Genomic DNA, 12,053 nt, shown 5'->3' on the forward strand with positions numbered 1-12,053 from the left:
CCGGATGGTGTCCAGAGGACGACGTTCCCAATCACGCAATCACTTCGAGGAACAGGATACGACCGGACTCGATAAAACCCACTACGATCCTCTGGTCATCGACTTGGTGATTCAGGATCTCGAAGTCGGCCGCATCCTCATCGATACAGGAGCACGGTCAACATTCATGTTCCGCGACACTCTGCAGGATGAACATACCCTCGGAGAAGTCATCCCAGACCAAGACCATTAACTGGATTCTCGGGCGTCACGTCCATGACCCTCGGAAAAATCAGACTCCCGGTCATGGCTAAAGAAGTCACGAAGATCGTCGAATTCGCGGTAGTGGATAACCCGGCTATCTATATACGCCATAATGGGAACTCCTTGGAATAAATGCCATGAAGGCAGTCCCCGTCCACTTACCATCTCGGCGTCAAGTTTCCAACACCAACTGGAACAGCGGTAATCTGGGGAAGCCAAAAACAGTCGCGACTCTGCTTCCTAGCCGAACATAAACTTCGCAGCAATCGGAACGCCCCAGTAGCTAACCCGAAGCGAACCAAGAAGAACCTGAGTATCTCCGAGAACTCAGCAAAAAAACAACTCGGATTTGTCCGAACAGGCCACGACTCAGGACAGCGGGAAAATCCTCGAGTCCATCGCCGAGAAAACGGATGACCTAACTCCAAGGCGACCGCCGACTTAGCCGAAACAGTCAAGGCGCCGGAAATCGTGGAGTAGTAGCAACCGCGACAGAAACAGAACTACGAGATGGCTTGATCCTCGCAAGAGGTACGTAGGCAGCTCGTCGCAACCCGACGAGTTCAGCTATCCCCCTCGCCAAAAAGGGGGGGGGGAAGATGGGGACAGACATCCTTGTACTCCCGCAAAAACGCTTTTCGCATGTAATCTACATTATAAATTATAAATTCTTTTGATTCAAACGCTTACTCAACGCGTAAACACTAAGGAAAACGAAAATCATATCTTTGAGGAACGCGAGACGTCGTTAGTTCCCGAAAAGTCTTGATTCTCCATTCTCCTCCAAACAGTCCATCCGCGACTCTAAAAACTCCACCAAACAGTCCATCCGCGACTCTAAAATTCGCTTCCGTCGATTGGCCCCGACGGAAAAATATAGAAACGTTTCACTCAATCAAATTCGTAGTCCGGCTTCTAACGGAGTCCTTTTGCATCCGACAAGGATATCATAGCGCGCTATACAAAAAATCCAAATTTTGGTTAGCTCTTCGTAAAGGAAGTAGCTCGACTCGTATCCAAACGAATCATATAAGCCGATAAGCACTTCGCAGATTCTAGAACGGTACGAGTCAGGTCGAAATCGCAAACAAGCAAAACGAAAGCCGATTTGTCATCGCATAGCTTTAGTCCGAAAGTAGACCTAGGTCTTGCCCTAAACCCGGCCTTGCTGGTATCTAAGACATCTCATAGGCATAAGTATCCAGGATACGAGATCCCAAAATTTGCCTCTTATCGCTTACAAACCTAACGTTCGCTACAAAGTGACCTATGGACCTAGCGACAAAAAAAGAGATTGAATGCGAAGTGACTACACGTATTCAGACCCTCTACACTTGACGAAAGTATAAATCAAAACGCATAGTTTATAAAAAGCAGTTATAACAGGGATTCGAAAGCCACCAACGGCCGATCCCGAAAAAATACAAAGTCACACGACCTCCTAAAGGTCGCAACACATACATACAAACGGCCACACTTGGCCTATCACAAATTATAATCAAATGCATAACAGTCGGTCAGAGATATTCCGAACGAAGAGTCGGGCTGGTCGACTTCTTCACCCCCGTCGCCTGCATTTGAACCCTCGCCTACATCCGCCGTATCTTCCGAGACTTGGATAGGATTCCACAGTTCTCGGATTCTCCCTTCGATCGGAGGAACAAAGGATTCGGCGTTGGCACATATTCTCATCGAGCCATCCATCGTGGCAAGTTCGCCGGAAAGAGAGAAGTCCTCGCGCTGCATCTTGTTAAGAGTACCGACCGAACCACGGCACTCGCGAAAATCACCTACAAAGTCCTGAGCCTCTTTGTACGCTTCGAACTCGGTAGAAAAAATTTCGGCCCTTCGGTTCAGCTCGGCGGCAGCTCTTCTCCGTCCGCTCCTTTCCGCACGAACGAGGGCTCGAGCCTGGACCTTGGTTGCCGGCGATTCTGCTCCTCCACCTCCAACCGATACTTAGCAAATTCCCTTTCCGTTTCCTCCGCTTTGAAACGGGCCAGCCGGGCAGTGCGGAAACTCCCATCGATCGATGCATTCCAAACTCTCACGGCCTGCAGAAAGGCCAAGGTCAAATAAAAAGAAAAGAGGAGTTACTCAAGTTTCAAAAACAAACCTCGTTGACCAAGCGAGCACCCTCCGCGGTCACCTTGTCCCTCTCCTCGTTGTCCAAAGACTCGTCACGGGAAAACGACGGAGGGAGTTCATCAAAGAAGTCACCCGGGGGAGGAGCATCCTGATTCCCTGAGGTAAAGCCAGGATCGTATCTCGGCGGTGCGCCATCTCCCGACGAGGTCTCAAAAGCGATCCCTTTGTCCTTACGAGGCCTCCGCCTCTGCCTTAAAGGGGCAAAAACGTAGGATCTATCATTGACACAGGGCCGCGTACCGCCTCGCGATCGGTGAAGCGCGACCGCCCCTCGAATCCGGTCGAGAGTGAAGGAGTTCCAGGAACAAGGCCTCGACCTAAAATATCCCTCTTGGTCAAGAGATCGGAAGGAACGTGCGCGAGACACCTGTTCTCTAAAAAAAAAAAAAAAAAAACACACACGTTCAGTACTCGCCTTTCGGATTCTAAGAAAGGGGATGCGACAATCTTACCTCGTTGGTACAACCAGTCCGTCGGGAATAGATGGAGAAAGCCTTCCTCGACAGACTCTCCATCTATCCTCACAAAAAAGAAACGATCAACATGATCCTTGGCGTGCGAGGTAACTCCATTGATTACCGAAAAATTGGTCCTCGCCTTCATGGAGTATACTCCGTTGATGCTCGTCGCCTTAGAGTTCCACAACCCTTCGAAATCAGCAGGGCTAAGGTCCATCCCTAACTCATAACTCAGAATCGCAACGCCAAGCCAACTCTCCAAAGCCGGCACGTTCAGCTGGCTGATTGCGATTCCGAAACGGTCGAGGGCCTGGACAATGATCCCAGGGATTGGGAACCACAGTCGGCATTGCGTCAAGAACGCCTCGTAACAAGTGAAGTAACCTTCCGGAGGATGCTCCGAACTCTCATTCCCACGGGGAATGCGAAACACGACTCCCTTCGGAACCTCATAAAACTCTCGAAGAATTCCGAGATATTCGGGGGATACTTCGCTCGGCGAGTCAATTTCCTTACGCATCCTCAGGGGTCGCCGGGGAATCGGGATCACAGGAAGGGGAGCATCAGAACAAAGACAGCGTCGCAGTACGCATTCCTGTTGATCTCTGAAACCTCGGGCTTCGGAACTTCATCCTCGGCATGAAAACTATCCGAAGACGAGTGAGATTGCCTCCTCGAGGATTTTGATCTTGAAGTCATTCTTTTCTTAAAAAGTAGAGAGAGAATTTGCAAGAGAGAGATTAACTTGAGATTCTTGGGTGAAGTAAGAATGGTAAAAGATTCACAAGTCTTTATAGGCAAAGATTTTACTATTCACCCCGACCTTCGACACGATTTCGTCTCCATACTTTCCTCACGAACCATACCGCAAGCTAGGACCTACGAACTCTACGGCTCCTAGCTAGCTGGGGGCTAACTGTTGGGGTCAAAATCGGTCAAGACGAAATCAATGTCCGAAAGTCTCGGAAAAACATTAGAGTAACCTCGAGAGACTAATTGTTAATCGAGAAACCTCGGGAAAATATTAAGTTCGAGATTGATCATCTCGAAATCAACTGCTAGAAACATTTTCTACACAAGGGAAAGCCTACGGAAAACTAAAAACGCAAAAACACGCACAAACCGAAGGAAACGAGCAGCCGACTCCGGACATGGCCGTGGCCGCCGGGCGGCTAGCCCCGTGCTGGCCGTGGCCGCCGGCGGCTAGCGCCCGTGCTGGCCGTGGCCGCCGGGCGGCTAGCCCCGTGCTGGCCATGGCCGCCGGCGGCTAGCGCCCGTGCTGGCCGTGGTCGCCGGGCGGCTAGCCCCGTGCTGGCCGTGGCCGCCGGCGGCTAGCGCCCGTGCTGGCCGTGGCCGCCGGGCGGCTAGCCCCGTGCTGGCCATGGCCGCCGGCGGCTAGCGCCCGTGCTGGCCGTGGCCGCCGGGCGGCTAGCCCCGTGCTGGCCGTGGCCTCCGGCGGCTAGCGCCCGTGCTGGCCGTGGTCGCCGGGCGGCTAGCCCCGCGCTGGCTCGGGTCGTCGGACGGCTAGTCTTCGTGCGTAAATTCTAGGCTTTCGGGTCGCCAGAAATCCGTGTTTTGCGACTTTCCGAGATCCCGCAAACAAACTCCATTTTCCTGCTCCAAGATTCCAAAGAACCCGTAAGACGTCAACGGACAGGAAGACTTCGTATAAAACGGTGATGGTTATCTTAAAACACCATGTGCCTCAGCAATGGATCGAAGATCTTCCGAAAGACTCGACATCCAAGTAGGAGCATTCTATCAAGGAAAATCGTAGAAAACAGCGGAAGACCGGAAGACGGCCCGAAAGGGACCAAACCCGATAGAACGCCCGTTTACGATTTTCTAAAAGGGATAGATATGACGGTTTACAATTATCTCCGCATAACAAGATAAATGTTAAACTTCCGAAAAGATAAATGTCAACTTTCCGAAAATAAATGTCCACTTTCCCGATAAACGCGAAAGCCGACGAAAATGGAAACAGTCCAGCCCGCGGCAGACTCAGCCCATCAGGGATAGACCGTCATATGGAGTATATAAGCAAAGCTAGGAGCAGAGGAAGGGGGATCCGAAATCAGAAGAAAGAAACCACCCCAGAGCAACTTAGAACTTAGGCGCTTATTTCCTTTTTTAGCGAGCTGCGACTCAACTAGGTTAGATCTAGGTTTTGAGACTAGCGACGATCGACAGCTCTTGTGGCCGAGATCTCGACCTGTTGTCCAACGCTCTCCGCAGATTCGGAAATAAGATTCTTTCTTTTTTGCTCTCTTTATTTTACGCATTTATTCCCAAACTAGACTTGTATTAACTTTGTCGTGCGTGGCCCAGCAGATAGCCGGGATCCTCGGGGGAAACTAGGTCAACTTAGTTTTCCTACGTTTTAACTTAACTAAAATCGACAGTGCGTATTTCGGTTCCCACAAGGGATTACGGCTACTAAACTAGCATTTCTGCAATCTAGAGACGCAAAGATTGCTGATATGGCTAGTGAGATTTAAGAATTGAAGGGCATGGTCCGAGAGTTAGCTGGAAAGAAGGTACTCGTTTTCACTACATTTACTCAACTGGTCTGATTACAGTTAATAATTAATAATGGTTTTCTCTTCTCACAGAAAACTAATGGTGAGACTGAAACATCTGAGACAAGTGCTGGATTCAAAGAAGGAGTCAGAGTACAAATACTGGATTGGTTTGAGTCAGAAGATGTAGTTGTTGGTGAAGGAGAATTTTGCTCTGATGAACCGATGTACAAAATTGGTCGTGTGCCTATTGGTCCTAATGCAGTGGCTGTTATTGTTAAGTCTGCATTAATCTCTGAAGCTTTTCTCTGGAGGCCTACGACAGATGTATTATCTCTTGGGGACGCAGTGGGATGCAAAGTAGCTTGGCCAATAAATAAAGTGGTTTTGGACAGGAATCCAGTAGCGTCTCAAGATGTATTGATGGTAAAGTTTTTTAATCTAGTACTTTTTCGACATAAGTATAGGTCTCTCATAGCAACACAAGGAAGGCGAAACTCGAAGATGCAAAATCTATGACTGGACTTCAGAAGAAGAAGAGGTTATTGCTGAAGGTTTCCTGTGCTCATCTAATTCCAAAGAGATGGTTAACAATATACCTCTGGGTCCAAATGCGGTGAGCATTGAAGTGGTGAAGGTGTTTAAAGATAATGCTCATTTGTGGAGGCCAACTGCGGAGATGTTTTTGATTGGTGATGCAATTAACGAGAAAATCGCATGGCCACTCCTCAAGTTTGAAATCATGGCTTCGATCACTACAGCTGCAACACCTGCAAAACCTGCAGCCACGAAAACAGCATCACCTACCAAACCAGCAAAGAAAAAAGCAATGGTATGTTATTGAAATGAATAACCTTGTATTTGTTTGTCTGTTGGTTGACGTTGGAACTTGTTGAGTTTTAGAGTCCAGGCAGCACTAGTACCACAAAAAATGCAAAGCAGAAGTGTATTCTCTTCGACTGCAGCAACACCGGACGTAAGGTAGGTGAAGGAAGAGTGGCTTCAACTGATCCGAAAGAGCTGTGTCACTTTGTGCCCCTGGGTCCAAATGCAAGCAAGGTGTGGGTTGAAGTGGCTAAGATTGGTGATGCAAAGGTGTGGAGGCCAAATTCAGAGATTGAATACATCTCTGATGCAATAGGTTCGGTTGTGGCATGGCCAAATGATAAACTGAAGTTGGTGTGAAAGTCGGAAACAATGTAGCTCTAGTTGTGTTTTTTTTTCTCGACGGCTCTAGTTGTATTTCTAGTTTGAACTTATGTGAAGTTATGTGTAATATTTATGTGTGATATTATGTGTAAGTTCACAAACAAAAAACAAATATTATGTGTAATATTAAGATATAATCTTGTGTACTATCGTTCAAATCTTTAAACTCCAAACAAATCCCTAAACCACAAACAAATCTCCAAACCCTATGTCCAAATCCCTAAACCCTAAAAAAATCCCTAAACCCCAAACAAATCTCCAAACCTTAATTCCAAATCCGTAAATCCCAAAGAAATACCTAAACCCCAAACAAATCTCCAAACCCTAATTCCAAATCCCTAAACCCCAAACAAATCCCTAAATTGTTTTAGATGATAGATTTTAAAATTATAAGAAATCATATTGTAATCTTAATTTTATAAAAGACATTTGTTAAAAAAATTATAAAACTCATTTGTCCAAAATTCCAAACCCTATAGTCTTTGTACATACAACTATGTCTTAGTGTTTATGAATACATGAGTTATATTGATGAGTTTTATAAAAACTCATATAAAAATTTTATATATATACGAAATTATTTTTTAAAAATTGGAATACTAGTAATAAAAATTTTAAAATTTAATTTACTTTTTTTTTGCTTATAAATCTATTTTATGTTAATTTTCTGATTTCAAACAAAATTAATACTCAGAGCCAATGGGGAGTAACCTCCAGGATTGCAGACGTGGAAATTGCATACGCCGATGGATACATCTCGCCATCATTGATCAGAGCCGTTCTTTTCTAAGCCAATGAGGAGCCACCACTAAGATCGCAGACTGATTAATCCTACACCGTTTGATTTACTGAACTTACTTTGATCAGAACCGTTCATTTGTTTTTCTCATTCTCTTCTCCCAGAACACAACTCCGAACAAAACATCCTCTTCTTTCAGAACAAATCTAAGATCTGAAAGACGTGTATGTCTCGTTATCTTTGATTTGGATGACTCTTAGTTCCGTTCACCGATTGAAATAAAGCAAATGGATAAGACGTGGGTTTGGCTGCCAAGGTATAACCTAAGATCTCTCGAGCTCACTTGTATTCACCGATTGAAAGAAAGCTAACTACTTTTTCTGATATATCATGTAGGAATAGTGACGAGTACTCAGAAGGAGCAACTAATTTTGTGTATTCATCAGCAAGAAGATTGGGAAATCTGTCTGAAATGCTGTGTCCTTGCAGAGACTGCCGCAATTTAAGCCATCAGCTAGTTGATAAAATAGTCGAGCATCTAGTGATTAGGGGTATGGATAAGAAGTACAAGAGCTCTTGTTGGAGTATTCATGGTGAAAAAAGAGAATCTAAAGAAGACACTGGTCCTGGCAATGAAAGGGAGGCATATGAGTTGTTTAAGACAGCATTCTCCATGGATGAAGATGGTCCAAATCAGACGAATGAAAGTGGGGTGGAGCCAAATGATGGTGATGAAGCAGCAGAGGAAACTGAGTTTAGGAAAAAGTTAAGAGACGCTGAAACGCCATTGTACTCGGATTGTATCAAACACACGAAGGTTTCAGCAATCATGGGACTTTACAGATTCAAGGTTAAAAGTGGTGTGTCTGAGAATTACTTCGATCAGCTGTTGGTTTTGCTTAAGGATATGCTACCTGAAGACAATGTGCTTCCAAAGAGTATGGATGCAATCAAGAAATTTCTGAAGATCTTTGGGTTCGGCTACGACAATATTCATGCTTGCAAGAATGATTGCATACTGTATAGGAAGGAGTATGAGAACCTACAAAGCTGTCCAAGATGCAAAGTTTCAAGATGGGAAATGGATAAGCACAGTAATGAGATAAAGGTGGGGATTCCGGCAAAGGTCCTTAAATATTTTCCAATCAAGGACAGGTTTAGGAGGATGTTTAGATCAAAGAGGATGGCTGAAGATCTGCGTTGGCACTATACCAATGCGACTGAAGATGGTACGATGCGACACCCCGTTGATTCTATCTCTTGGGCACAAGTGAATGATAAATGGCCAGACTTTGCTGCTGAACCAAGGAATCTTCGACTTGGAATTTCTACAGATGGGATGAACCCTTTCTCCATGCAAAACACCAATCACAGCACATGGCCAGTGTTGTTAGTGAACTACAACACGCCTCCAACGATGTGTATGAAGGCTGAGAATATAATGTTGACATTGCTGATCCCTGGTCCAACAGCTCCTGGTAATAACATAGATGTCTACTTAGCACCATTAATAGATGATCTGAAAGATTTGTGGGCTGAGGGTATTGAAGTCTATGACTCATTTGCGAAGGAGAATTTCACACTTAGAGCCTTGCTGCTTTGGAGTATCAGTGACTATCCAGCATTAGGAACCTTGTCTGGATGTAAAGTGAAGGGGAAACAAGCATGCAATGTATGTGGAAAGGATACACCTTCTAGGTGGCTTAAGTTCAGCCGCAAGTTTGTCTACATGGGAAATAGAAAGAGACTACCGCCTGGCCATCGTTACAGATATAAAAAAGCTTGGTTCGACAACACAGTGGAGGAAGGGAATGCGAGTAGGATACAAACTGGCGCTGAGATATATGAGACATTACAAGCTTTTAGGAATGATTTTGGAAGACCTCTAGATAAGGAGAAAAAAAGGAGAAGACCAGAGTTGGAAGATGATGAGATGGTTCAAGAAGAAGAGTGTGAAGAATCAAATGATCTATGGCGGTGGAAGAAGAGATCAATATTCTTTGAACTACCTTACTGGAAGGTAAAGCATAGTAATCAGGAACTATATTCTCTCCTTCTTGTATATGAATATGCCTAACAGTTTCTTGTTTAATGTCTTAGGATATGCATGTTCGTCATAATATTGACGTTATGCACGTTGAAAAGAATGTGTCGGATGCTATACTGTCTATCTTGATGCAAAGTTCGAAGTCAAAAGATGGTTTGAAAGCAAGAAAAGACTTAGCAGATATTGGAATCAGAAGTCACTTGCACACAGAGGTTAGGGTTCGAAAACATACTTACCTCCAGCATCGTATTGGCTATCGAAGAAAGAGAAGACCATTTTCTGCAAAAGGTTATCTCAGTTTAGAGGTCCTGATGGTTATTGTGGAAATATTGCAAATAGTGTTTCAGTTAACCCTCCTAATTTAGGTAGTTTAAAGTCGCATGATCATCACGTGCTAGTACAGAACTTGTTACCAGCTGCATTAAGAGGGTTGTTGCATAGTGGTCCTAGGATTGCCATTAACAGATTATGCAGCTACTTTAACAGGTTGTGCCAACGCATCATTGACCCGGAGAAACTTATATTAATGGAGACAGAGTTTGTGGAAACAATGTGTCAACTGGAGCGCTTCTTCCCTCCATCTCTTTTTGATATCATGTTCCACCTTCCAATACATCTCTCAAAAGAGGCACGCTTGGGAGGACCAGTTCACTTCCGCTGGATGTATCCATTTGAAAGGTTTGATGTACTCATTTGCTTCGATTAATGTATTTCTTGCAATGATGTTTGACTAATATTAATATTGCTTGACTGAGTTATAGGTACATGAAAACACTAAAGGCCTTTGTTAAGAATTATGCAAGGCCAGAAGCATGTATGGCTGAGGGGTATTTAGCTGGAGAATGTGTTGCATTTTGTTTAGAGTTCCTTCAAGATTCAGTACAAGTTCAAGAACCAGTTAATCGTAATGAAGATATTGAGGCTGATAGAGTCGTGGTTGAAGGTCGACCTCTGCAGAAGGGAGTAGAGGTCACCCTTTCAGATAAAGATAGAGACATTGCTCATCGCTATGTGCTAATGAACATGGCATCTATGGATCCCTATGTTGAGTAAGAGGTTACCCTTTCTGTTTCATCTACTTTTAATTATAATTTGTTGTTCAAACCTGTTGTTTAATGTCAAATCAGGATGCATTTAGAAGAATTACAAGCTAATGATGCTCGATGTGCTAGAAATGAAACTCTGCTGTGGAAACACCATACTGAGTAGTTTGCAGAATGGGTTAAAAAAAGGTTTTCAACTCCAACTCGTTTTCTTCTATAATATTTTATACATCTTGTTGGATTGATGAACATGTCGAGATTGTTGGATGAACACGTTGTTAGATTGTTAGATTGACAATACTGCTTAGCTCTTAGCTTGATGATGAACACGTTGTTAGATTGTTGGATTGTTCGATTGATGAACATGTTGTCTTCGCAGATTCAGTCAGACTCAACAAATAGTCATTCTAAGGAGTTGAGGTGGTTGGCATTCGGACCAAGAAATGCTGCTTTAGCATATAAAGGGTTTATTATTAAGGGCCAGCGGTTTCATACGGATGCGGTTAAGCGGAAGACTCAAAACAGTGGAGTAAGTTATGAAGCATTTAGCATGTGTAGATCAAGTGCTCGAGATATGAGACAAGTTGCTGATATGCTTACATATTATGGAGTTATAAAGGAGATTTTACTGCTGGACTATCACATGTTCAAAGTACCGCTGTTCAGATGCAATTGGGCTAACACAGGGAATGGTGTGAAGGAAGAAGATGGCTTCACTCTCGTTAACCTTCATATGAACCAGGCAGCTTATTTGAAAGATCCGTTCATTCTGCCCTCTCAAGCAAAACAGGTTTTCTACTCTAGGGAAGATGATAATTGTAATTGGTATGTTGTTATGAGAGCACCACCTAGAGGCTACCATGAGTTGGAAACAGAAGAGGTTTTAGGTGCTGCAGCTTTACCTGTCCAAGAAGTCGATGATCTGTGTGATGAAGCTTCTGATGATGATAGTCTTTATGTTAGGGATGATTGTGAAGGGTTGTTAGTGGTAGATTGATAATATTTCATTTTGTAGTGTTGATGGTTTGTTTAAACAAGGAAATGTATTACGCTGGCCTTTTTTTTAATATGAGTAATTTTAAAAATTACAAAAATTCGAAATAAATAATCCATTTTAAAAATATAAAATCAATTTATAATTATATATATATATATATATATAAATATTCGGGTAAATAAAACGATTTAATAACACGAAACATTTGCTATCTTTGTATAACAAATTGCTATAGATAACTTCAGATTAATGAGTATTAATAACAATTATAACATGTTATTATAAGATTTAACAATTGCATAGAAAACGACGCTATCGTTGTTTACTTAACTATAGCATACAAAAGATCCGCTATAGAAAGTGTCGGACCTATTATAACGGGCGCTGTGAGAGCGTTTAAGGAAACGCTATGGTAAGGGACTAATAGCGTTTAACGGCCGCTATTAATACCCACATTTCCTGTAGTGGCCAAATCAGGAAAGAAGCAATAAAAAAATATAAAACTCTTACGAAAGAGAGAAGTATTTGGACCAGTAGTTGATACACTAGAAGGTGTAAAACAAGTGGAATAGAAATGAGTCGTTGCACCAAAGAAAGATCAATATGTAATTGATTGTGAAGAGACATAGCCTCATGTGGTGGTAGAT

At 43.6% G+C, this 12,053-nt stretch overlaps 2 protein-coding genes across 2 annotated transcripts; both read left to right on the forward strand.

The window, feature by feature from the left end:
- Nucleotides 1-5,299: 5,299 nt before the first annotated feature.
- Nucleotides 5,300-6,729, forward strand: LOC130494700 (uncharacterized). Its single transcript, XM_057000973.1, has 4 exons — nucleotides 5,300-5,389; nucleotides 5,465-5,797; nucleotides 5,850-6,203; nucleotides 6,275-6,729. Exons 1-4 carry the CDS (start codon nucleotides 5,363-5,365, stop codon nucleotides 6,554-6,556), a joined length of 996 nt encoding a protein of 331 aa, XP_056856953.1. The 5' UTR covers nucleotides 5,300-5,362; the 3' UTR covers nucleotides 6,557-6,729.
- An 877-nt stretch (nucleotides 6,730-7,606) lies between these two features.
- Nucleotides 7,607-11,471, forward strand: LOC130506336 (uncharacterized). The gene is made up of 7 exons (XM_057000974.1): nucleotides 7,607-7,635; nucleotides 7,716-9,339; nucleotides 9,420-9,519; nucleotides 9,609-10,044; nucleotides 10,128-10,415; nucleotides 10,494-10,598; nucleotides 10,789-11,471. The coding sequence occupies exons 1-6, from the start codon at nucleotides 7,607-7,609 to the stop codon at nucleotides 10,573-10,575; spliced, it is 2,559 nt and encodes an 852-aa protein (XP_056856954.1). The 3' UTR covers nucleotides 10,576-10,598; nucleotides 10,789-11,471.
- The last annotated feature ends 582 nt before the right edge of the window (nucleotides 11,472-12,053 follow it).

Source organism: Raphanus sativus, unplaced genomic scaffold (assembly GCF_000801105.2).
Source record: "Raphanus sativus cultivar WK10039 unplaced genomic scaffold, ASM80110v3 Scaffold3129, whole genome shotgun sequence".
Lineage (NCBI taxonomy): Eukaryota > Viridiplantae > Streptophyta > Magnoliopsida > Brassicales > Brassicaceae > Raphanus > Raphanus sativus.